We start from the raw sequence: 27,117 nt of genomic DNA, 5'->3' as shown, positions 1-27,117 counted from the left end.
TTCTCCTATTTTTATTCAAAGAACTGTGATTCTTCATAAAAAGCAAGAATCCTGTATTTCCTTGATTCCTAAAGAAGAGCTAGTACGACTCCCAAGTACTGTATTGGCCCAGCTTTTGCCCCTGAAAGACCCTTCCAGAGCTCTGCATATGGGCTGTTCTCCAGGGTCTCTCGTCTCTGCAGCCTGCCAGGCTCCCATTACGCATCGCAGCGCAGCCTGCACCTCCATGGGCTACGTCTTCCACAAGCTTCCAGTGCTACCCATACCCCTTTCCCTTCCACCGCAGAGATGCCAGCTGACAAACTAGATGTCAAACAGCATCCTCCTAATATTTGGTTACGTAATGATGAGATACGTAGCCTGGATGCCATGATGGTCTCTGAAAAAGTAAAAACTGTTTATTGTTTGACTGCATAATTGAGCATCTGTGAATAATGTAAAAAAATGTGTTTACTCTTAGAACAAGAAAGTGTTTGGGTAAAGAATTGCTCATAATTGCAGTGAGAAAGAGTCCCACCTGGAGTAACTAGAAATTTTTCCTTCCATAAATGCTTATTTTGTTGTGTTATAGAGAGCACAAATAAGAGTTAGAGTCTCACTGCTCTCCTGGCAAACTGACTTGTGAGATGTCAGGCAGGGCAAATTTCATTCACAGTACTATTTTGATGCTTTAAAGCCACACAACTACAGCATTTGCCAAGGATCAAATGTTTATTTATTTAAACACTTCAGCATCTATGACTTGCTTTAGATATTTTACAATAACTTACACGCATTATTTCTAAGGAGTGAAAAATCAACAAACACATTAACATTTCTGAGATTCTGATGTCCGTAGAGAATTTCAGCAACATTATTCACATCTATAACGTTGCATCTGACTACTACTTTCCTTCTGTCCAGAAAGAAAGAAAACAAAGGCTTCGTCATGCCTGTAAAGTTAACAGATTCCTGCAAAAACAGATTTTGGCAAAAAAAAACAGACAAAGAAATTTCTCAGCTCGGAATTCTCCATGGAAATGGTCTTAGTCTGTAGCCCTTATTACACTACCTGAGGTGCCTGCTGCTACCACCCGAGATGTCACCTCAGGTGTCTCAAATCACTTAGGAACTTTGGTCCTGCAAGGAAAAACTTCAGAGGATGGCACAGTGCTGTCTCGGCGTGACACATAGCTCAGCACCAAGCACGACTTTGAACTCTGTGGAGGCAGAGACTGTCATGTTTATTTTGGTAACGACTTGTAGGGTTTGTACTCTCTTTGTGCCCTGATACAGTCTGGGACCGCGGCTCTGTTGTTAACCAGTGCTTTGTAAGAGAGAGGGCAAACCCACAATATTTCTGTACAATTGTAGAGCAGGATCAAAATGGTGCTATACTGTAATAGAGGTATGTGTTACGTGTGTGTAGAGTCCGTGGGGATGTTCTGAGCTGGGCAAACTAAACTACACCCTAGGTCTTCTTTCCTCTTCGTGTTTTGCGATTGTGATACTTAAGTGATTTTACTGCTCAAAAGCTGTGGCTTCCAAAAAGCAAAACATGCATCTCTAACATGTTCTTGTTTACCTTAATTTAGTGCATTTTTATTGTTCATACTTCATATCAAAAGAAAACCCCGCTGAAAGGAAACTGCCACAGCAGATGGCATTGAAATGCAAATAGAATGTTTCACAGGAGCCCTGTCAGCAAACGCTGTGCGGTGTTGGAGATGCGCGAAGGCACAATCCTGCAAATGACTTCACAATGTGGGGAGGGAATAAAGAGAGGTTTAAGTAGCAACGATTGCCTATTCCATTGCTCTTTCTCTGGGCAGACATCAATAAAAGACAATAATGCTAGAAGCTACAGGGACTTGTATAAGATTAAATTACCTTAATGGGGGTTAATTGCATAGGACTGATGAAACTCAAATTAGAAACAATGTATGTTATATTCAAATATAATTACAGAAAGGAAGTACGACTTGCCAACAAGGATAACAAATGGTACTACATATCAACAAAGCATATTAGAGCTGGAGCAGCTGTTTTTATGGTCTAGGTTGCAAGGCTGATGGCTTTTTTTTTAATGACAGTTATCATCTGTTCCATTTCAGGAGACTAAGAATTAGGACTTGTGGCACATTCCTGCGTGCCACGCTGAAAAACTTAATGTTCAAGAGAACGATCCTAGTTCTTAACTGCCCTTTTCTTTCATGGCACCCACGGGTGGGCGCACTTGTCCGGTGCACGTGCCTGTGCTGGGTATTGTGCAACAGGCACCGACGTGACTTGAAGACCCGGCAGCCGGTGCTGGAGGCTCTGGGGATGCTCAGTGGGAGACCTGCAGGTTACCCTGCCAGCTGGAACTGGCGAGGCCTGAAGGGTTGGGCAGGGGCTCAAGGGATTTTGTAAACATCGATTTTGATTTCTCCTTGTGAATTCCTTTAATAAATTCCACTGTGGAAAAAATTAGTGTGATTCATGGGGTCACAGCTTTGATACTTCTAGGCAAGCAATGGACGGTATGAAAAGGTGAAGTGGTTTCCCTGAATATATGCTAGCTGGAACATGACTCAGTTCCTTACAGTGCTCCACAGCAGGTTGTTCTGCTGGAAAGCAAAAGCACTTCAGTTACAATGATATAATTTATTCTTTGAAAATACCTCTTCCGCAAAAGAGTAACGAATGCGGGATATCATCAAATGAGAATTTCTCACAGAATTTAAATGACCGAAAACTTTGGGTTTCTCCTTTTGGTAAACTATGTATGCCAGGAATTATGCATTAGAGTAGTTTAACACTAATACTACATTGACTCAAAGCATGTTTACCAGTTTGAATTATATATTTTTTACTTTGGCTAAGAATTTAGTTACATTTTTAGAAGTACACTGTGGCTTCTACTTCCCAAATCAGGTTTTGAATCTTGCAAATATTTGGTTTGTCTTTTGTTATATTTATCAATTTATTTTTTAGGATTGTGACTAGAGCTAATACTTTTTACTATGATTTTGCAATTGATCTAATTTTTAGCACTTATTTACTAATAAATGTTTGTTCATACAGTGCTTTATAGTTTCAGAGTGTTACATGATAACTCACTATTAGCAAACAGAATTTTTTTAAAAAATCCTGTAAAATAGAGTCATTTAGAAAACAAGCACAAGTTAACAGACATCAAAATGATGCATAGTACAGTGGTTAGTCCTTTAGTATAACTGAACACATGAGGAGAACTTCAGATGATAAAAATTGCTCCAGACGGGAAATGTCAAGGCACAACTGTCAATGTCAAGGGAACTCTATTTACTCTTAGCTGCTGTAGGTTCCATGTCTATGTCCAGGTCGGACAGAGCACAGTAGAAGAGCATCTGAACATATTTTGTTGTTGTAGCTGTAATACATAGCAAAAACGTGTGAGACAAAGTTATAATATATCTTAGGCAAATATACAGATTTTGAGGATTTGAAAGCACTACACAGATATTAGGAAAATCTTAAAACACCTTAATCAATTGGATTAAGCACACGTTATGAATCACTAAAGGCAAAAGGAGCGTAATAATTTAACAGAAAGTCTTGTTTAATCAGACTTTCATCAACATTTTCTTCGAATTGTCAGATTGATAGCTGAGTTCAAACTGAATAAAAATATTAGAGTTTTGCTTTTCAAGATTGCCTGAATTTGAGGAGTGGAAACTACCTTTCAGGCCAATAATTCATTATTTCATAATTTACAGAAATGCACGGACTCCTCTGACTGAGATGTTCCATTCCTTTGACATAAAGTGAAGTAATGGTGTCCTGGTATTTCTGCCTTTCAGGGTATCAGCCTGCATACATTCAGTCTTCACAATCCTACGTGGCTTTTACTGAGCCGATGTATTGAAATGGCTCAACACGACAAATATTAGATGACTACATTATATCCACATATTAAACTGTTTTGTACAGGTATGCATGGTTTTGTTTTCAGGACCATGTGGTGAAGCAAATGATCTCAGACATGCCATATATAAAAGCATAGCAAAACTTCATAAAGAAAAAGGGTTCTGGGAAAAATTACTCTTTCTTTCTTCTGACCAAGCATTCAAGATTTTGGCACGCTGACTAGGACAAGATGATGTTGCTTACCAGAGAGCCACTGTAGACATTTAGGTCGTTTATCAAATGGCAGATAGACTCCCAAATAATACGCAGGAATGCCTGAGAGGGCAATACCAATGCCAATAAGGGAATTGATTGTGTCGCTGTAGAGAGGAACTATGACCAGGAAAAGGGAACATAAACAGTATACTATAGGGAAGAAGAGGTTAAGCTATGGAGAAAAAAAAAAATATAAATCCAACATTTATTAAAATATGCAGTAAATACTCTATTGTAAAAATGTCAGGCTTTGCAGATTAAAGTTAGACATGTCAATAACAAAAATACAGTTATTGACTATATGACTACTATGAACTGAATCTTTTGACTGCCTACAGTCAGTACAATTTTCTAGCTTCTGTGTATGCCGCTGAGAACCTCTTATTTGGTACACATCTGAGTATCTGACCATTTTGTTGTTTTCAGGCCTGCACAAGGTCAATGCCTTTCCAATTAGTAAGAAATCAATCTTTGAAAGCAGTGCTTTAAAACTGAGTAGTGACAGGTAGTTTTCCCTCTAACTTCAAGTGCACATTTTTAATTGTAATTTCAATTGGGAACTAACTCAGCTAGACTTTCAATTACCATGTTGATGCTACAGAACTAAGTGCCTGGGCACTTAACAAATATCATACCACAAATAAGGAAAGTTGCAATAATGTCTTTATGGATTTATTTTTCACTATAATACTTTTCACTGGCTGTAGTGATGAGCCTTCTCAACAGTCCAGGAGTTGATATTTGAATACTAGCTGAAACTCCTGAGAGTTTACTGGTATAAATATTTCTTTTTCCTTATAAAGGTTAAAAATGTAAGTTAATGCAAACCAACTGCTACATTTCAGAAAAGGAAAAAGTGTATGCGGAGTTGTGACATTGACTAAGCTGGCAAATGCTGATAGGAATTAAACAGTCATTATCTATAATCTGACTGTAATCCTTACTTTAGTAGAGTCAGTAGGAAAACTGCCAATAAGGCAAGATTTAGTCTTTATCATCAATGTATTTTGGGGCAGATTTTGGAAATGAAGTGTGAAAATTCTTCAGGAAAATTTGGTCTGCTCTGGAAGACTGGAAAGTTTTCTATCAGTAGGTGCTTAGGATATTTTATGCTTTTGTTTGAACCATGTGTTTTTTATAATCAGAATGTTACAGTTAAATGGAAAAAAAGTGTTGGTAAAAATTGTGCAGGAGGTTAGGAAGAGAGAGTGATGAGGAAGAAATGTTTAGATTGGGTGTTAATTTGGATTTCTCATCATTTTTACTGCATCACTGCAGAGTTGAAATGCAGGTCATGGAGCCAACAGAGCGCAGTGAAATGGGAGCCAGCGTGTGGTTTTGTGTGCCTGTGGGAAGCTGTGCGTTTCCATCCCTGCTTCCTGGATAATCACTGGATTAAAACTAGAAACAATTTTTAGGCACGTTTTGTTTCTGTGCAGTCTCCCTCTCCTAACTGATAGCTAGACGCTTTCCTACAGTCTGTCATTAAACTTGCATGTTACTGTCTATGACCACTACGCAGTGGGAGGGAACAATCAAAATATATTTGATTATTCAAGCTTTTGAACTTCTGCAGGAGCTCTACTGAGGTCTGCTCTGAACAATACAAATGGGGGTTGTTCCAGGATGGGCTAAGGACTCCAGACATTTATTTATTCCTTTTTTATTTTGAAATAAGTATAGTTATAAAGTTGAATGAAAGGAAAAACAAAATGGTAATATAATTTCAACCTCATAGCAAAAGTTCCAGAACAGATGTTCTTGTGGCAACTCAAATGGGTGTTGCTGCTTCATTTCTTACCTTGTATGTTGAAAGGATTTCTATGGCTGATAAAGAGTCTATAACATAACTGGCAATGTTATGGCTGTGGTATTAAGGATCACATAAACATGTGCACTAGCTGGCTTTTAGGGCTTGTTTCCTCTCTTGTTTACTTACTTTGATAGGCCGTGGTCTACGTGGCTGAGTATATCTCAAATATATTAGTCCTGCAATGGACAGACCCACAAAGAGCCAGTAGTTGAAGCAGTAGTAATTAATAAGGAGGAAAACATCTTCCACAAGGAGATAAAGCAAAGTCATTAAGCCCTAGAGGTAATAAAAACAAAGACTTTTTAATGTGAAAATAAAGAAATGTCTTATAAAATAAAGAGGTAGTAAAGTTATAAACCAGCCTGTTTCCAACATATTTGTCTGGACTTATGAGATTGGGCCTTTGCAAGAAGGATGTACTTAAAACTCCGAGAAATCTGCAAATATGCCACGTGAAACGTGCTGGTATCTCTTCCTTAAACACAGCAATGAGACCACCACATTTGGCTGAAGAGGTGTCGGTTTGAGAAGTTACTTTTCAGCAGGAGGAGGAAACCCTCCTAAGACGACCAGATGAGGAGCCCCAGACGCTGCTGCACTATGGAGAAGGCTGCTAAGAAGGTTTCTATTGGCAGCGGCTCACTGCTGTTCTGGCTGGCTTCAGTTTGAAAGCAAACTTTTAATTTAGTTTCACTGTGGGAGGCTCTCACAGTCCACTCATACGCTGAGACCATTAGAGTAAATTCTGTGGTATGCAGGTATGCTATACTGCCTGCATGGAAAGCCCTAAAATACCAGGAATTTAATGTCTGTCTTAACAGATGAGCAGAAAGAAATTCCACTGTGAAAAACATGAATGGTGGTGTATTAAGGGAATATAGCTCATTTTACTGGTGCAAAAAGAATCCCTCTAAGAAGAGTATTCATAATGAGATTAAAAATTGTAGTAAATCATTTGATGTCAAACAGGACTGGCATAATAAGCCACTTATAAACCATATGTGACACAGGGCAGTGGAAGACACCAAATAAAATACACATTCAAATAAACAGCAGTGAAATGCTTTTGAATGATTCTACCTTCTCTGTTTGTGCATATCCTCCCCCTTATTTTAATCTGTTAGATTTATGGATTATTTATTAAGACCATTTGCACTAATTCTATACCTTACGGTTCCTCGACTTTGTGTCACAAGATTCATTTGTATAGCGACAGCAAGAGAAAAACTCAATATGGCTATAGGCATCCAACGGTAGGAATTTAATTTTAAGTGCTTTGTCACTCCTGTTATAACTAGAGCCCTAGAAAAGAAGCCTCCGGCAGGGTCTCAGAAATATTCCTGCCATATTCTTCTCCAGTGACACTCTGAAAACTCATGTAAAGACTTAAACAACTCTTGTCTATACTGTTACATATTTAGCCATTCTCTGTTTTCTAAGTAATGCTGTTGCACTTACTTCTCACTAATCTTGTTCAGAGAGCATACGAATGTGAATCAAGCCATTCTCTTTCCCCTGAAAAAAACCCCACCAGACAAAATAATGTAACCACCCTTAATGAGTTTTAGAAATTATGAGCATTTGAGGAAGATGTCTCCAGCGCAGGAGGAGCCCAGGAGAAACACCAGGCAGAGGCGAGGTGTTATACTCCCCAGGTCCGAACCCCTGGCTGTCCCCCCCGCCGGGTATGGGGCCGAGCTGTCACTTACATTGAAGAGGAGAGCAGGGACTGGTGTGAAGCACTTTATATGAATCAAGCTCAGACTATCAGGGAGATGTCCTTCCCTGGCTCCAACGTAAAAAAGCCTAAAAAAAAAAGAATAAGAAAACTCAACCAGAGAGTGAGCCAGGGAATAACTTGTTGCTTTCTGACAAAGGCAGCGTTAATTCTTTTATTAGTGTGTTGTAAATCCTGCTGTCTTCTCAAGTGGCTTTAGTTTATCAATTGGTGCTGATCTTGAGAAGACATGTCAGATCATAGCAATCCTTCCATCATAAATGAACAACTGGACATGGCAACAATTAACTGTGTCACTTTTACAATGTAGTAGTAAAGAATGCAGATTAATAATAAATAATTCCTTCTCAGTTATTTAAAATAAATCTTATATTTCATACCTAGATGCTGCAATTATTGATGAGTTTAAGCCACTGTAGCAAGACATGGCCACTGCTATAGGAATTATCCACTTAGCATAACTAAGGGTTTCACCGCCAAATGTCTGTAAAAACAAAAAGAAAATAATAGTGATGCCTATTACCTTAAGTGTATGGACAATCCTGAGAAACTCTCATGAAAACACACCAGCCGAAATATATTGCCTTAGCCCATGCTTTCTTATGACACCCGATAACAACTTGGGAATTTGGAAAAACTGATCGGTATCAAAATAAAAATGGAGATACATTAAAAAAAAAGAATTTAAAAAAATTTTCTAAGCCTAGACCAAGTCAATGAGATAATAGAAGAAGATGTATTGACTTCAATGTATTCTGACAAATTCTGACATTAGTAATCCATGAGTTATAATTGTACTTTCATATAAAATATTGATAAAGATTTAAAAAGCATTTTACTGCACATTTTCGTGTTGAAAATTTTGCTGCGATCCTGAAGCATTAAACATCACACATTGTACAGTAGAATGATAGCAAAAACCCCTGGTTCTTAAAGCACCCAGAATCCCCATAGCTCTTTCTCTGTCTGGCCCTGGCAAAAGCGTCTTCTACAGTGAAGTACTGTGAGGAGCAGGATTTACAGAGTATATAAGAGGATTTTACAAGAGCAGATTTATTGGATATGTTCTTTATATGCACCTTCTAATATACTGGTGCTCTTACATGAAAACAAAGTTTAAAACAAAGCAACAACCTTCAGCATGGAAATATTTTAATTGTTTTGCCAAGAAGTATGTTACCTGAGATTCTTCTGCAGTGTCATCCATTCAGTAACTTGTGTTCTAATTATTTTATACAACTTACCACAGCCACTGCATCACTTGTGAGGATAGCTGACATGTCCAACACTACATAGTATGCGATATTAGTCAACAAGTAAATAATAGTCACAATAGGCATTGAAATTGCAATAGAAAGAGGTAGATTCCTGTAAAAGGAAAATGGCAAAATTATTTCATGTTCTTTAAATAAGGGATATTTAAAGAGAAGATTGTTCCCAAATTCAAACATTTGTGAATGGATACCTCCATCACTTTTTGTAATCCATCATTTTGTAATCATGGGGTTACAAAATAACGTGCAGCCATGGGTGGAACTATTCCATAAGCAGCTTAGTTGACTGCTTGTGGGTCTGTCACAAGTTTTAGAGGAAAAGATGTACATTTCTACCTGTAAATTTTATATACTGTCTTTTATATGAAGCAATTTAAGAGCAATTCGACTAATTTCCAGTCAGAAACAAATACAGAGTGGCTTGTCCTGCCATCACCTGTCCTACCAGGACGCTTCAGCGATTCAAAGGAAAAGAACATGTTTACCTCTCGGGATTCTGCATTTCCTCAGTGACGTAGTTGAGTGTGTCCCATCCCGAGTAGGAGAAGAGGGCAGAGTAGAGAGCCAGCGCGATCATCCCTGGGTTTGTGGCTGAGCCCTCGAAGGGAGCTCTCAGGTTTTCCGTTTCTCCTGTACAAACCACAGGGACCAATTGCCTGTTACGTTTCAAGGATTACGACGTAGAAGGACACTACACTGAAAGTCTCAGCTAACCAAAAGGAAATAAACACCCACTGCATCCAGGTTTCATTACTATTTCTAAAAGTGCACAGCTTATATTTTCACTTGACAAATGGGAAAGTTTCAGTCAGACGTTCAGACAGCTACACTTGTACAGGGAGACAACAGAAGACCTTTTCCCATGTTTGGTATTTGGACGTGACTTGTGTGGTTCTACCAATATTCATGGTGTCCTTGTCTCCTGGCATCACTGTCTAGCCTACAGAAGGAGGGAGCCATACTGAGGTCATGCTATGCCCTGTCAGCCGGGCAGAGGCACTTGGGAAACCCAGATTCAGTTCCTGAATCTTTCTCATATTTCTTCCTTATATCTGTCCTTTTGTTTTCACCAGATGAATTAGTGGCCCCTGGAGGAGGAACTTCTGGAGGCATGGTTCTCAGTGGGATGCTCTGCCCCACAAAGGTGTTCCCCAAAATCAAGAGAGGAGACTTAAAAAATCTTTCCTTTCAAAATTCTCCTTTAGTTTATCTCAATTGGTTGAGATGACAACCTGCAGAATGCGACAAAATAGGAGAAATGTTAATGAAACTGCGTGAGCCTTCACTGTGATTCTGGAAAGGGGAAGAAAGGCCTTACTGACTTTGCAGAAGGAAAGTCAACTATCTAATATAAATGGAAGTGGGTTAAGTATTAAGGAAGACAGAAACATGCTGAAACCTCTATTAGGAAAGAAAGTAAGGTCTTTGTTGTAAAGTGAAACAATTTCACTCTGTGGTTAAACTAAGGAGTTTATAGATACCACAAAAGCAATTCAGTCCTTGAAGAGCAGTAACTACCGGGAGACTGTTTGAACCGAGGAAAGTGAAGCTACGAGATGTACACACATTTTGGGGAAGAAAATGGCTGGAAGGAAAAAAATAAAAAATCCAAAAGGACCAAGAAAAGCTTTTTTTAATAAAGACAGCTCATACTCAAAATCAGATACATTCACAGTGTTTTAAAACAAGAGGTGTATCTGAGCACATCAGAAGGAATACGGCAGGGCTAAAACATCATAACTGTCCTTTCAGTTAAAACAGCTGCTGAGTGTAAAAGAGTGCATTGACCTGATCACAGCTTCCTCCAGAAGTCTACATCATTCCTCTTCCCAGTCCTTTCTGTATTTAAGTGCTCAGTTCTGCTTAAACAAAGCAGACAAGGCCTTTACTACCAGTAAAAGCCCTCAGTGGTTTGTGTTCCTCACAGTAATGTTTCCTCTCCACCTTCACCCTCCCTCACCCCATGGAGCAATGTAAAGGAACTGACGTGGGCTATATGGATGCAGGAGCAGAGGCAACGGCCCCTGGGCCAAACTGCATCGTGGCAGCTGCACGCCAGTGCGTGGGCTGGGAGTTTTGAAGGAGGACATTCAGAAGCACGGGTAAATTTGTGACTGTGGGGACAGGGCAAAGCTGCTATGGGGGTGACATCACAGGCTCACACCTTTGTAAAACTGCAGCAGCTTTATGAGGGAAACTACTCCTTCACTTAACTGTGGCCCTTAAGCAATGCTTTTCCTCTGCATCTTCACGTTCCTGCCTTTAGGACTGGGTTCGTTTGTTCAGGTTTCTTTAGACTTGAACAAAACAGTGACAACCGACATGCACGGACAATGGCTAAACAAAAAAGCTCTCTTAAAGTCTGGTGTAGCTTTGCAGCGTAACAGGTGATGCAACTGCAGCCAGGGAAAGGAGAAGGCCAGCAAACATGGAAGAGCAAGCATGCTTGTTAGGTTTTATAAGACAGTTTCAGCAAGAGAAAAAGACAATTCCTAAACTGAAGAGGGGAAACCATCTTTATTTCAACTGAATAAAGCTACAATGGCTATTTAAGAATTTCATGGGAAAGGAAAATGGAGAAACCTTAGTAACTAAGCAACAGAGGTAGAGTTGGAAGAGACTTCACTGTACCAGAGGCCCAAATTAATAAAATCAAATCTATTGTCATATGCAAAGATCAGAGGTAGCAGCGGAATAAACTAGTCTCCATCCTTTCAGTGTATTCATTTCAGTCCAGCTATTGATGATACGAGGTGTCTCATCTGTCCTGTGATGTCTTACAATACCAGAGTGAATCACAGGACTGCACTATTACAGCCTTCTCCCTTGTTTCTAGGAACAAGCACGCCCTCTGACCAATGAAGGAAAGAGCAAGTTCCTTCCCTCCTGATCCTCTCCCCTCGCAGGGCACTCCGGAGGCTCTCTGCCATGGGCAGGGCAGGGAAAGCTGGGGGTGAGAAGTGATGCAAAGGACGCATCCGGCAATTTCTGCTGTGCTGTCCTGTCATAGGACAAGTAGCAACATTAGTCTTTAACAAGCATGAGTCAGGGAAACAAGGCTGACTTTAAACTAGTTAGCACTAAACTCATGATGTTAATTCAGCTGCTATTTGCTCTTCAGCCCAAGCAATGAAGAACTTGGTGTGTGTTGGTTTGCCACACTAAGGACAGAAGAATAATTAAACCCCCATTGCTTAACAAGCCATAAAGTTCCTCTGATCTTCCTATGGCAGACAGTTTTTTCCAGAATAAACAACACTTCATATGTAAGTGTTAAACAGTCTGATCTTCCTGCACAGATTTTGAAACTCATATATGGTTCATTTTTAAGAATTTAAGTAAATGAAAATTATTCTTACCTTTACCAATTTTGTAAAGGCCAACAGATATCACCAAGATAAGAGCCATAACTTTTGCATATGTGAAAACATCTTGTACACGGGTTCCCCACTTCACGTTAACACAATTAATAAATGTTAAGGAACCTGCAGAGAAAAAGAATCTGCATGAAAGGAGCACTGTATGTTTTACATCACTTAAAGTATATTTCAAATCCATCCTTCCAGATACCACCCGTCTTTCAAGGAATAAAACAGAATCAAATTTCACCATTTCAGGACCACCTAGATTTATGAAAATGAATTAAATACTTGGTTTAAAATTTACGCAATTGTTTTCTGAAGGATACTGTTTTCATGACAAAAGACATCAGCTTTTGAATGTTAGGACTAACTCCTGCTCCTTTTAAGTAATCTTTAAATTTCATTAAAGTCAACAGAGTTGCTCACATGCAGAAGGTGAGATTTCTTTATATCCTTTGTTTGAACTGAAGTTTTTCCTGAAGTTTTCCATGCTGACTTGAGCTCTAGTCTGCATACAGAGTAAGGACAGCTCCTGCACCAAAAAGTTTAGATGCTGTGGACAAGATCCTGAACTAAGCCAGGCCAGCACACTGTTACCGTGTGCCCATGGCTTAGAAGCTGTGTCGTTCGCACTTCGACCCTGAGTCTGAGGATTACAGAAGTACTTACTTACAGAGTTCTCTCAAGCTTCAATTTCGACAGAATCTAATAGAAATAGCAAAGTAGTTGGTTGCAGAGGGTGGGTGGGATCAACTTGTTCTCCTTTCCTCCTTCTGCCATACTCTTTGTATTCAGTTTTGTCGCAGAAGTTAAACCCCAGTGAGAGGATAAAGCGCTGTGATGAGTGCTGCTACTGGGCTGGCAGCAGGTCCAGCCAGGGGCTGAGCCACATGCCCACCTCCTCTCTCTCTAGCACGCACACATGGCACCATGGGAAACTTATCTCTCTTGCACTTTCATAATTCAAAACTGAGATAGATGAGGAAAGGTATGGCTATGCATTTGTACCAGATATGAAGCCCAGCTGCTGGAGAAGAGAGCAGGACAAATGCAGCGTGGGTAGTGCAGAGTGCTCTCAAGGATGGATCAGAATGGCCTGTTTCTTCTCTAGCACTCTTGTTGGTCTTTGCTTCTGTTTCTTTGACCTGCCTATAATCTACACTTCAGTTTTGAAATGAAAGAAAAGGATTTTGTAATGCTTAAAGTGAAAACCATTTAGAAACCTTTTGATACAGTAAGGAAACTAGCATCCAAACACTGATGCTCAAAGAACTTCTTGCCTTCATTATCATGAGTGACTATGCATATTTGAAAGAGTGTCCTGTCAGCTGTCAACGCAATAATAGACCAATTTACATAAGCGGGACCTGATTTGTCCCCACTATTTCCCGTTAAAATACCAATACTGTTCAATGGGGACAGAATGTTATTTTTATTCTGGTATTAAAAAAACCCAATAGGTTACATAACGATTGTTCTTGCCTAGGGTCAGGTTTGAATATAATTTTTAAATGTCTGTAAATAATGACTTCTGTAAACCTTGCTCTAGTAAAGGAAGGAGGGGTGGAGGGATCACCCTCTATGTCAAGAAGTGGATATAGTGAAGAGCTGTCTCTGAAGAATAGACACGAGCAGGTTGAAAGCTTACGGGTAAGAATTAGAGACCGAGGCAACACAGGGAACCTTGTGGTTGGTGTCTACTACAGGCCTCCTGATCAAAAGGAGCCTAGCGGCAAAGCCTTCTTGCTCCAGCCACAGGAGGCATCACACTCGCAGGCTCTCGTCCTGGACTCGTGGACTTCAACCCCCCCGACATCTGCTGGAAAAGTAGCACGGCGAGCTGTAGGCAATCCAGGAGACGCCTGGAGTGCATTGAGGATAACTTCTTAGACAGCCTTACAAGAGGGGATGCGATACTGGGCCTGATGGTCACCAAGGCAAGTGAGCTAACTGGGGATGTCAAGACTGGAGGCACTGGGCTGCAGTGATCATGCACTGGTGGAGTTCACAGTCCTGAGGGGTACGGGTCAGGTGAAGAGTAAAGTCAGGACCCCGAATTTTAGGAAAGCAACATTCCAGCTGTTCAAGGAGTTAGTCAGTAGGACACCCTGGAAAATGCCCTCAGGGACAAGGGAACAGAACAGAGCTGGCAGATCTTTAAGGACGCTTTCCATAGAGCGCAAGAGCTCTCGATGCCCACGTGTAAGAAATCAGGAAAAGAAGGCAAGAGACCGGCATGGCTGAGTTGAGACCTGCTGGTCAAACTAAAGGGCAAGAAGGAGTCCTCAGCACAGGAAGGACATGGACCTGTTGGAGAGGGTCCAGAGGAGGGCTGCAAAAATGATCAGAGGGATGGAACACCTCTCCTATGAGGAAAGGCTGAGAGAGTTGGGGTTGTTTAGCCTGGAGAAGAGAAGGCTCTGGGGAGACCTTATTGCGGCCTTTCAATACTTAAAGAGGGCCTATAAGAAAGATGGGGACAGACTTTTTAATAGGGCCTGTAGTGATAGGACAAGGGATAATGGTTTTAAACTGAAGGAGGGTAGATTTAGACTGAATATAAGGAAGACATTTTTTACAATGAGGGTGGTGAAACACAGGCACAGGTTGCCCAGAGAGGTGGTAGATGCCCCATCCCTGGAAACATTCAAGGACAGGCTGGACGGGGCTCTGAGCAACCTGATCTAGTTGAAGATGTCCCTGCTCATTGCAGGGGGGTTGGACTAGATGACCTTTAAAGGTCCCTTCCAACCCAAACTATGACTCTATGATTCTAAATGTGGCCTATACATTGAAAGATTTTTATGCTCTATAATTTAAAAAAATCTCTGTCCTAGAACTTAACCATATACCTTTTTCTTAAAAGTACAACAGTGTTTATCAGTAACTGTTAAAATTATAGGGTTATTTCTTAAAAATGATAAAGTAAGTGTTGACTGAACTTTTTAATACTGAACATCTAGGAGTCATTTATGATGGTATAAAGTGCTATTTGAAACACCACAAAGGACATATTTATTGCATGTCTATATGACATGTATCATGTACTGCAGAGTGTAATTAAATTCAAGGCAATGCAACCTTGCCATGGAATTCCCACTAAATTCTACTATATACAGAGATTTAAATAAGTTCTCTCCACTATGTTAGTGAAATGCCAATTAAATTCATGCTACTGAGCCTTATAAAAAATTGTTCAAGCTAGTAATAAATTTGCTATCTGACATTGCTGAATTGTGTATCACAGTTAATATATATAATAAACTGCAATTTTCCCAGCAATTGAGGTTGTTACTGGAAATGCTTTTTATAAGCCTAGTCAGTGTTGATGCAACTAATTTGCTGTATGAGAAAGCAGCAGCTACCAGCCACACCTGGGGCATCAGCTCAGGAATCAGAGGTTCTAAAGCACGCAGTTGTGTCACATAAAGACTATGGAAAGAATAACTAAGAAAGGGAAGCCTTAGAGAAACATCAGCATTTGAAGACTACTCACAAGTGTTGGGGTCTCATGACATGCACTTAGAACGCTGGGGAAAGAAATTTTGATCTAATAAATAACTGATTTCCTGTGCAAGTGGAGAATCTCAGCTGATAAAGTCTTTTGGGGTAGGATTAGTTGCCTTTTAGACTGCTGAGTGGTCATGATGGTCTCAAGTTATACCATGGACCCTTTTTCAGAAGTGAACTTCCTCTGCACCACAGTGGCAAGAGTCAGGGATGCAGAGAAAACACCTTTTCAGAATTTTCTCTATACATTATATTATCTTTAATTAAAATTACTTAACATTTTGGAAGGTTTTGTTGAGTTGTACCATTTAAGCCATTTTTAAAAGATAATGCTATAGCACAGCCTCAAAGGAACACATACCCTAACCTGAAAAATCCGTGTTTATAAGGAAAAAAATCTGAGTACAGTCCATCTACTGCAGGATAGATATGTAATGCTTATCCCTGTGTTCACCTAAGACATACAGTCACAATGAAGTCAACTCTGAAGAGTGTCTGATTACACTACAGAATTTCTCTAGAGACAGCACTCATATTAAGCAGAGTATTTTTAATTTCATATGAATGTTAAGATTTTTTGTTCATATTTTGTGATTTGCAAGAAATAGGGGAGAGAGAGCATGGACCAAATATGGGGTGCCAATTAGGCCAATGATCCATAGAGATATATGTATCTTTAATTAGCAGTCATAGTTTCACCCAGCCAAATTGTTGTAATTCTCCTCTCCCCTCTAATAATCCAAGCCCCAAATAAAATCCAACTGAATAAAAGATTATTAGTTCCTAGGAACATGTTTTAGAGAGGCAATGATTATTTTCACAGAAGGCAAAGGAATAGAAATTCAGAAAAATCTCTCTGGGCACCTACAATTATAGTTCTTAACTTGTAGGAATCATAACTTTACTTACATATACAAGCAGCTGCAATCAACCTGACTGCATCATATGGCGGCTCACAATGAGGAAAAATTGGTTGAACAATATAGTTAGCAAACGTGATTGCTATCACTGCCTGGGTTGTTGGTTCGATAATTAGCAAGGAAGACCAGAGTCTGATGAAGGCCACAAAAGCACCAAATGCTTCCAGGATGTAGGCGTAACTGGCTCCAGATTTAACAATGGATGTTCCCAATTCAGCGTAACACAAAGCTCCGAACAGTGAAAACATCCCACCAAGCGCCCAGATGACTAGAGAGAGTCCATAGGAAGCACTGTACATTAAAACACCTCTGGGTGATACAAATATCCCAGAGCCAATCATGTTCCCTACAATTAAAGAAACTCCATTTAGTAATGTGATTTCTTTTTTCATCTGCATTTTTTCACTTTTCTCTTCCATATTGTCCATTTCAGCTTTTCCATTCTTAGTATTGGATTTTTTATTGCAGCATATTCGCCAGGGGGCTGGCATCTTCAACTATCATTACCTGAAAACAAGAGGAGAAAACATCTTTTGTAACACACATGGCATCAGAGACATGGATAAGATAATTAGCATACAAGGCATAAACAATACTAAAAACAATTATTTTGCTAGCTTTTACCTTGCAGTCCAGGAACCACATACCACTGAATTTTCTTAACTTTCACTGTTCTGTACCTTTTTAATGGACAAATGTGAGGCCACTGTCCTTGGTTATAGAACCTGAAGCTTTCATGAACTCTCAGTTCAGTTTTATTATTTATCTTGAATTGTAATTCTATGTTATGTTACTGAAGTTACCTTAGGGAAGAAGGAGACACTGTACCCCTGGAAACATGTCCTAATACAGCTGGATTGTCCCCTACAGGTATACCTCTCCCTAAATTTTGCTCTTATCCCAGGAAGAACTTTATTTCATCATTATTTGTTTCACCAGATAACATCCATCTGAAAATTACCTGCTGAGGAACACAAGAGAAAAGATGATACTCAAAAACTCCAACCTCAGGAGGTTAATGTTAATATGAGGATAAAGAAAAGAGCTTTAGCTGTTCCTAGAGATGAGATAGCTGCTGCAGTGAAGAGTGCAGCCTGTTTAGTTATCAACCTCACTTGACTTCCAGGTAGAAGCTGCTAGCATGCATAGGGATTGAGTTTTGAACAGCTTGTCCCTGGAACACTTTTGTATAAGAGAGTCCAACAAAACAGGACTGTAAAAGCTTCCCACTCCGGTGCTCACAGGGCAGGATCCAAGTATGCTGGGAGCTGGGAAAAATGACATAACTGCATAACTGCATCGATAAATCAGCCCTGTGCACGCATCGCACCTCTCTGGGGCTGCGGTCCGCAGGGATGGGGAAGGGAAATGTAACAGCCGGGACTGCAGCCAACTGCCTCAACTCGGGTCCTGCTGACTCATAATGATGCTTACTTAGAACAATGAATTTTTTTTGGTGCCTGTCTCAAAAGAAATTTATATCTCCTTCTCTTCCCCTCTCCACACACACTCTAAAACACTTCCAGAGAAAAAATTCTCAAAATCCTATGGGCTAAAGCCAAGTTCTCTGAGAAGAACAATGCTCCTCCACGCGACACTGGCCAAAAACATTTGATCACAAACTTATGTTGTTAAAACTTGGGCCAATGGCCAGTTTAAATCAACCAACCTGCCCTCCCCAAATTTCCTGAAAGGTTTGCTTTCTGTTGCAAAGTATGTCTGTTTTAGCAGCCCTGAATAATTTGAAATTATATGTGTTCTTTTCCAGCTTTTTTTGGTGCAACTCAGTTTCTTAGTTGATCAAATAACTAACAAGGCCTGATAAGGATTAAAGATTAAAAGATGTGAAACTCTCTTTAAAGATTAAATGCTTTTCTCATCCCAATGGCACTTTCTGTAACCACAGGAGCACTGTGGGAACACTGGAGTAAAGTTAAATATTAATTCTTGGCATAGGTGTTCAAGAGTGACTGCTGAGTCTCCCATCTTTTTCTGACCTCCTCTTCACATGAGTGACTCCTCTTACTTCTCATTTTTTCCCTCTAAGAATAAAAACCGTCAACTTGGCCTGGGGGGAGGAGTTTCAGGCATCGAATACACCAGTCATGTATCTTCCTTAAAATTCCTGTTAAGCATTTCCAGTTTACTACTATGAACACAATTTTTCTGCTTCTGTGAAAGAAAGGAGGGAAAAGAAGTCACACCCCCCCACCCCCCCGAAACACGAGCTAGTACTTCCAGAACCTCCTGGCTCTGTCTCTGCTTTCCATGTCTATGTGAAATGTTGGCAGAATCCCCCTCCCGTGATCGCAGCTGTCTGGAGAGCCCACCAGGACAGCAGCAAGCTAGAAATTTGGGCAGAACTCTGTATTAATACAACTTTGGCAGCAGAACTGGTTTAAAATCACCTTGTCCTTTTTGTGCCTGATGTGGGAATTATTTATTTATTTATTAGTATTTTTTTTTATTTTTAAACGTGGGTCATTCAGAGCTCTGGCTCTGAACCAAAATGCATAAATGTTTGAGTACAGCTCAATGGGAGTGAGGATTTTAAATTCAGCTGTTCCTGAGGTCATGTGAATGTGAAGCTATGCAAGTAGTGATCAAAACCAATGGCTATCAGTTTTCCTGAAATAGTCTCATTGATAAATTAGATAAAGTTATTTTCCTGTAAAGTAGGATACATAATGCAATTGGTAGGTTGTCACTAGTACAGGTAAGTTGTGTACATGATATCAAACCTGAACTTTGATGTCTAGTACGATGACCTGGTAGCTAAATGGAATTTGAGCATTTAAACTGGCAATGCTACTTGAGTTTAGTAGAACTTTTACAATCTGTAGCTTTCAGGAAGAGCACAAAGGTAAAGATTAAATTATTTTCTTAAGTAACACAATGTTTTGCATATTTTTTTCTTCTCTCTTGTGCTGACAAAAGATTATTTCAGATCTCTCAAAATGTGTAACCAGAGCTGTGTAGGGAAACATTTCTTTCATAAATAAGTGACTGTGGATGAAACCATTTTGAAAGAAAAACAATTAGAAGAAGAAACAAGTTCAAACTTCTGTACTTTGAGAGATGTCCCATTAGCAAAACTTTTAACCTGAATTAAGTCCACAAATAGGTACAGCCTGACAATCAAAGGATAACAGATTCAGTTTCCATAACCAAGATGTGCAACTTCACTGTGGTTAAGTTGCCCTAATTTATATCCGCTGAAAATCTCCAAGAAAGTAGCAATTTGAGAAAAAAATATTTTAAACAGCTTCTGCCTGTCCTGTCCCGTCCCCCCCCCGTCCCCCCCGTCCCCCCCCCCCCCCCCCCCCCCAAGCCAATAGCAATATTCCCACTGGCTTTGTCAGTGCATTGATTTCATTCAGTAGGGTCACAATGTTGAAGCTGTTACTGATTTCTTTATTGAGAACTATGTCTTCCTTAAATAACCAGAGTTTGCCTGAGGCAGGACTCATGATAGTTCTCAGCAAAGTCTTCATGCTATTAAAAAAATAGTGGAATATAGGAAGTCATCTCCTGTACAGATCTTCCCATATAATAGCAAAATGAGAAGAAAATTTTTGTCAACTGTGTAAAGAATTTACTGCTGTTACAATCCAGGCAGTGATGAAAACAATTTGAGGATACGCCCAATGTCTGTTGCCATGGTCTAACCCTTTCCCTCATAGACAGTTTCTGCTATTTTGTTCCTACTGAACCTGGCCCATAGTCCTGCCCTACTGTCATCGCTGTCACTTCATCCGCAAAGAACCTCCCTTTTTTAATTACTGCATTATATAAATCTTTTCATTCTCAGGAAGCCACTTTGAATTCCTGTCTGCTAGAGGATTCACTGTAAGGATTTGTTACCTATTATAATAGAGGATTTTCCTGACATGAAGGAATGTCCCTGCTCTCTTGGTCCCCATGGACTGTGACAAGCCAAAAGAGTTATTGCTCTCTGGAAATCAGAGATTCAGACAGGCATCAACATGCCGATGTGCCTCAGAGGCTGCAGCAGACTAAATGAGACAGCTGCAAACACTTGCCTGTGGCTTGTGCCAGCAAGTGTTCTCTATGACAAAACTTCAGAACCCTGTTTTCATGCAGGTCCTGCTCTTCCTTAGGGTCTCCCTCAACAAATGGAGGAAAATTTTCATTTTAGAGAAAAAGCAGAATGCCTTGCGAGCACAGACAGCCATAATGACCCTAAATCCTTTGCAATCTTATGTTTACCTGTGTGCACAAACAGCAACAGAAAGGAACTTGTAAATGGACACCTGAGAAGTTAAAGAAAACAATAACACCATATACAGGTAATTCTCAATAGCTCATTTTTTAGTCAAGCCACTGCCAGAATTCATACAGAAAAGCGAAGGAAGAAGGGACAGCTTGATAGTAGTTGAAAACCAGAGTTAAAACCAAAGACAGTTTTTCCATAAATTAGTGCAGGACTGGTTTAGCAGGGCAGGATTTTCTCAGACACTTCCCATCCTTCAGGGATCTACAGCCTCATGAGTGATTGCCTCCTTCTGGAGGAGGTAATTAACCTTTGCCAAATGATTAGCAGGGCTTGGTCAGGGGTTATGGAAGTGTGACATCTTATGAACTGCTCCATAGACTTCCAGAGGGACCAAGCTCCTTCTATTTGTTAGGACATTTTGAAATTCTCCACTGTTAATTCAAGAAATACTAGTAAATAAATCAGAGAATCTCTCTCAGAGACCCAATATTGTTCCCTTCAGCAGATTCCCTTGGAAACTGAGGGCAGTTAGAAAGTCACCTCCTCTCAAAGATGTTGGAACATGCTGGACATCAAATTTACTCCTTAATATTATTTCAGATAATTTCATGGCCTTTTCTTTAGGTGATTGTTGTCTCCTGTCACATAATTTCTCAATAATGAAAGTCTGCTATGTCATCAACGAACATTGCAAAGTCAAACCAGGCAATAAAATCGATAAAACCCCAGTATTTTCTAGTTTCAGTTAGAAAACTAATGATATTAAAGATGACATTTAAAACCAAAATCTAGCACGTTTTAATTATGTTTGCATTAGAAATCAATATAGGTATAGAAAGCCATTTTAAAAGTCATGAGTGATCTGTTATTTTCTCCAAGTACACTCTGGGTAATTTTCTTCTGTGTGTAGCAGATTGACCAAAAATAAAAAAACCCCAACCAACCATATAAGTTTATATTAATAGCTATTGGAATATGAAATCTGATGAGCCAGCAGTTTTCATCATGACCAAAAATTTATAGATCAATCTTCAAAACACTGTGGCTAAGTATGAGCATCAACAGATCTTAAAGGGAGTATTTGTGGCAGTTTATACTGTTGAACGTTTTCCAGTGAGAGAGGACATCAAGCAAACAAAACAAGTTTATGCATTATGAAGGAACAGCATAAAATAAAACATTCTTAGCAATAATAATAAAAGCCCCAAACAGCAATAAAAAAATCCACTTTGATCTCCTCTGAAGAAAACATATCCCGCTCAGAAGGAAATGAGCATATTTCCTTTTAGTTTTTAAATTTTATGTTTATAAAAATATTCACTGAATTAATGCTTTACATGTTCCAATTGCATTACTGTGGTCAGAGGCTGCTTCTCCCACAGGAGGGACTTGCTCTACCCTCAGCACTCCATTCCCACCCCAAAGCAAATCACAGAGGATATTTGAGAGACAAGCTATTGTAGACCAAATCTAAGAAAGGTATTAAAAAGAGAAGGTAGCAGCTTACCAGAGGGTAGGTGATATGCTTGCTTCCTTTAGCAGAAAGGCTACTGTAATTGAGTCGTGACACTCTAGCTGCTGCTCTAAATAAGCACATATCTGTTTCACCAGGATGGGTAAGTAAGTTAACACTAATATGAATTGCCTCTTCTCCCACTTTTGGTTTAGCCTTGCCTTTAGCCATTATTTTTATTACAGTAGCATGAACACTAAAATCAATAAGAGCTTTCAAGAAAGAAGATCCCAGACTCTCCTGGAATGTGGTTTCTCCAAACAGCCTCAATTGAGTTCATTAGCAGGCAGAAACAGTCAGCTTAAATATCAGCTGCTCTCTATTCCTTATAAAGTTGTGATAAAAATAAGACAAAAGGAAGGTTGGGGGAAAAAAAATAAAAAAAATCTTTCATCCATGTGTCACTGAAACCAAGAACAACACTTTCCCAGATGTTAGTGTGAAGCAAATGCAGTCTAATTCCTTCTTGTTAATTTAGAAAGCCACAACAGCTTTTTACTAACACTGTACACAAAGATGATGTTTATTCTTATGGTATAACTTGCCAAAACAGAAAGATTTTCAGAGTGGGGAGATTAGCAAAGAGTGGTAGTTAACTGAAAATCACAGGTACTATTTCATTTCAGACAATCAAATGTTTTCCTGTTTACTTTTTTTGATATATTTTCTTTTAAATTTAATCTACTTATTGTTAAATATTTATCAATGCAGTTATTTTCCTTAACTGGAGAACTATATATCTGTGACTTTTCTAATAACTTATGACATGATGCATGATACACACAACAGGCTGATCTAGTGTTACGATCTTATTTTAATTAAATAAGCTCTAGAAAAAAAATCTAACATAAAAAACAAGCAAAGAAAGAAATTACTTACCCAATGTATTCAGCTTTGTCTTCTGAAAAAATAGGCTGCCCTGTCTATGAAGTACTTTTGGAAAGCCAGTATGGTATACAGCACAATATCTACTGAAACAATTAAACATCCAGAAAATAAAGTCTTCTGGGCAGAGCGAAGTTAATGAATGCAAGAGAACTAAACTGGGATTTTTGTTTTCCATGAACGACAAGGCCGCTAGTAAGGCAAAAATTTGTACTCACATGTCAAAGGGCATCTGCAAGGAGCTGATCCAGCAGGTCAAGAGTCTTAAGTCACTGGACTGAGTTGAGGCACCAGATAACAGGACTTCATCAGAATGGGCTACTAATCCACACAGGAAAGTGAAATAATTGAATTCATACACAGATATCCCTCCAATCAGCCTCAGTAATCCAACTGGAAAACAAGCAGAGTTGCATCATGTTGCACGTTCCATACTGTAACCCACAGTGACCCAAAGGAATAATAAAAACAACCCAAATCTTTGTATCGTAAGTCAGTGCTCCTCCTGTTTCTTCCTTTTAAAGTAACATCTTGTAAAAACATGCTTCTGTGATAGATTGACACAGGTCTACAGTTAATGTTTACACAGAAATGGCTGTGCTTTTTAAAAACACTATTCAAAGCAGGTATATGACAGCTATTTTGAATAAACAGCCTCCAAGTTGCTTTATCTATGAACGATGGTTCTTTATCCCTGAGAGCTCTCTAAGTCTGCCCAAAAAGATTGCACAATTCCAGCTGCCTGCAAGGCTGTGGTTACGTACATTATAATATATCAAGAAACATTTTGGCAACAGAATTGTTTTGCAGGGATGTTGTTCTCTGCTGGAAGAACAGAGAAGCTGAGAGCCATGTTCCTTAATCAGGGCCTCTGTCATCTTAAAACCTTTTTCTTCAGTCAGGGCAGTGTTAACAACCTATAGCCTAAAAACCCGAATGAATATTTTGAAGAATGCATAATTACTTTCACTTTGAAATTTGAACTTGAATTTGTTCTGTTTCTGATTTGGGCACCAAACTGTTTTTTTGATTATGTGGTATGCTGATGGACTCTCTCCTCAGATATTTGCCTCTTCTTAGAGCTGGAGAGCACCTTTATATTGTTCATATATCCCCCTCCTGAGCCAGCTTCAGCCCTTTAATTCTGTAGAGGCTGCATGTTGGAACACGAAACAAAACATTCTCTTCATTAATGTCTCCCATATTCCTATTGGTCTGCCGCGATGGTTACGTCCTACTTGACATTTCCCACAAATTTACAGTAACAGCACATAAATTAGCATTGAGCAATCACAAAGCATACAATGTGCATGAAAAACATTTCTTTCTTGAACATTTCTTCTGTGAACACAAAATCTACTTCCCTTGCAAAGGAAGATTATGCTTACTTGCATTTTAAGTAAGCAGGATGGATAACGTGAAGTGAATGTGACTTCCTTTATAACATATTTTTCTCATTCATTTTTAGTCTTGCAGAATTTGACTGGCACTTCTGCAGTGAGGATTCTCCTGTGCCAACTTACTGCTCATAGCAATTCGTCTGTTATAACTACACATACACACTTTTGCTTATGGAACAGCAGACCGAGGTACACTTGCCTGAATAAGCCTGTGACATTTTCTGGTTTCTTTCCTACAATTCCATTACTGCTCAGGAAGGCTTTTCATACTCTGCACTGGAAGCAAGAGTACTTCAATTATTTCCAGAGCCCTCTTCATTCATACCACTGCCCAGATGCACCGAACAGTTCAGCTACACCTCTGCCACGTCCTCTGCTTCCTCCTGCTCCTTACCTCTGCCCCCTGCGTCTTAGTGCTCAGCCAGCACAGGCTCCTGCAGTCCCCGTCCACAACGGGCGCACTTACAATTAACCCTGACTGAAAAAATACTGCCAAACACCCTCTGCTATTAGTTGCAAGAGTCTGAATGACAAACAAAGGCCATCATTTGTGTCATCCTGGTAAAATCAGATACTTACTTTCCCATGAAGTTGATGCAGGACAGAGCATAGTGCACAGACTACATCAAGGAATGTCTACCAACCATGTTAACTCAAGGTATGGGAGCAGAACACAAGGATCAGCTACTACTAAAATGGCATATGAAATCTAATGGTAACAAGTGAAAAACAGTATGTATAGTCCTACGTTTCTATTTTTCTCCACGTACATGTAAAAAGACTTTTCTATGTGTACATTTTAAAGGGCTCTCAATGAGCTGTTACAACTCAGAGAAAAGCTTTTATTGTCAGCAAGAACTGTGCTCTGAAACATCAGCAGCATTCCTCCTCGGCATGAAAAAGCTGAAAAATCTCTTAGAAATTGCTATGAAGAAGTAAGGAGTGCACAAAATACTGTGGTGTATTGGAAGGTGCAAGGGGGAAACCAACCAGCTTTCCAAAAGGTAGTCCTCCTGAGTGCTCGCAACCCTTTCTCTCACAGAGCAGGGTCCCACTTGCCACATCCACAGATCTGGCATGACTGCAGCAGAGACCCCCGGCGTGGGCTTCCCGACAGAGAAGTTGTGCGTGAACTGCATGACTGTGCCTGACTGTCCTCACCGACCCTGGGCTTGCCGCCACAGTCAAAATCGGTGCCGAGTGTTCCAGTTGCACAGAAACTCTGCTCCTCTTTCGTAGGACTGGAGTTAAACAACAGAAGCGGCAGACGTTGACATATCGGCTCATACATCTGTCACCTCCACCTCCCTTTCCCCATGCCTACCCCAAAGCTTTCTCCTTACCCCTTCTTCTGTATCCCTCAAGTCCTGAGTGTGGCTGTCCCCTCCTCCATTTCACTCTTGAGGAAATCTGTGCTTGCCTAACACGAGAGGGCAGGTTTATGGATTCTACTCCCTCACAGAGGGAGGCTCAGGGCCCAAGGAAAGAAAAGGGAGATAGGACTGATTTCTGCTGAGTGGCCTCAGGATTTCCTTGGAGGGCTGGGCTTTGGCTAGAACAACTCTCATGGCCTTACAGATGCATATGTATTCAGGACTGAGGGTAGAAAATTACCTGTCCTGCAGCTGTGCCACCTCTGGCACAGCCCATAGTGATAGCAGCAGTGTGACAGCACCATTCCTGAATGTGACTCGGTAGGCCAGATATATCATTATCATTATAATTATTGACTAACCCCAAGCTAGTTCCCTACTGACAGGCAAGAGTCAGCAGGGAGACTTCAGAAAGCAGCAGGACGCTCTTTTCCCCTCAGCCAGGTGTCCTACCAGTGGGTCCTCATCTTCTATGTCCAACATTTCCTCTCCACTATGAGGAGACTGAAGGGTGGGCAACCACCACAGTTGCCTTGGCAGCACCTGGAATGGCTTTGGGATCTGTCCCACTCATTCCCCGGGGCTCCTCCACTCATCCACATGGCTTCTGGGGAACAGCAGCTCATGGGGCGCTGGCAGAAAAGCTGCAGCGGGCACACTGGCAGGCTGCAGAACCTGTCAGAGGCAAGTGAGTGCAAAGGTGCAGCAGCAGCACCGAGAAGGATCAACGGCACAAATCACAAATTTAGATCAGCCTGCCAGCCTGTACAGGTACTCTGCACAGCACGTAAAGCTAGGATGCATGGCATCTGTGCTGTGCTCAAGTTGTTTGCTCTAAGGCAGAAATTGCTTTCCATGAGTTGGGAAATGCAAAGAAGGTGCAGACCCCCAGACGTGAGACTTCAAACGCCACCTGGCAGGCCAAGGCTTTTTACACATAGCAGGACCACTTTCACCTTCTTACACA

The 27,117-nt window shown here is 40.2% G+C and overlaps 1 protein-coding gene across 2 annotated transcripts; it reads right to left on the bottom strand.

Annotated features, from left to right (window-relative positions):
• Positions 1-703: 703 nt before the first annotated feature.
• Positions 704-23,958, bottom strand: LOC126046642 (Y+L amino acid transporter 2-like). 2 transcript variants are annotated; one of them, XM_049819339.1, is made up of 11 exons: positions 23,737-23,958; positions 23,596-23,695; positions 16,732-17,249; positions 12,310-12,435; positions 9,436-9,580; positions 8,921-9,044; positions 8,057-8,160; positions 7,648-7,744; positions 6,065-6,214; positions 4,114-4,297; positions 704-3,373 (listed from the first exon to the last, which is right to left on the bottom strand). In XM_049819339.1, the coding sequence occupies exons 3-11, from the start codon at positions 17,231-17,233 to the stop codon at positions 3,282-3,284; spliced, it is 1,524 nt and encodes a 507-aa protein (XP_049675296.1). In that variant the 5' UTR covers positions 17,234-17,249; positions 23,596-23,695; positions 23,737-23,958; the 3' UTR covers positions 704-3,281. The 2 variants fall into 2 exon arrangements, with proteins under 2 accessions (XP_049675296.1, XP_049675288.1); XM_049819331.1 differs by having other exon boundaries at positions 23,596-23,958.
• Between the last annotated feature and the right edge of the window lie 3,159 nt (positions 23,959-27,117).

This window comes from Accipiter gentilis, chromosome 2 (assembly GCF_929443795.1).
Source record: "Accipiter gentilis chromosome 2, bAccGen1.1, whole genome shotgun sequence".
NCBI classification, from domain to species: Eukaryota; Metazoa; Chordata; class Aves; order Accipitriformes; family Accipitridae; genus Astur; species Astur gentilis.
Note: the sequence above shows the minus strand (reverse complement) of the source record. Positions and strands in the feature narration are given on the sequence as shown.

Coding starts and splice junctions, on each gene's coding strand:
- LOC126046642 (XM_049819331.1), bottom strand. CDS start 17,233: ATGCCAGCCCCCTGGCGAATATGCTGCAATAAAAAATCCAATACTAAG. Junction 8,161..8,920: donor CAAGTGATGCAGTGGCTGTG/GTAAGTTGTATA, acceptor TTGTTTTTACAG/ACATTTGGCGGTGAAACCCT. Junction 6,215..7,647: donor TCCCTGCTCTCCTCTTCAAT/GTAAGTGACAGC, acceptor TATTACCTCTAG/GGCTTAATGACTTTGCTTTA.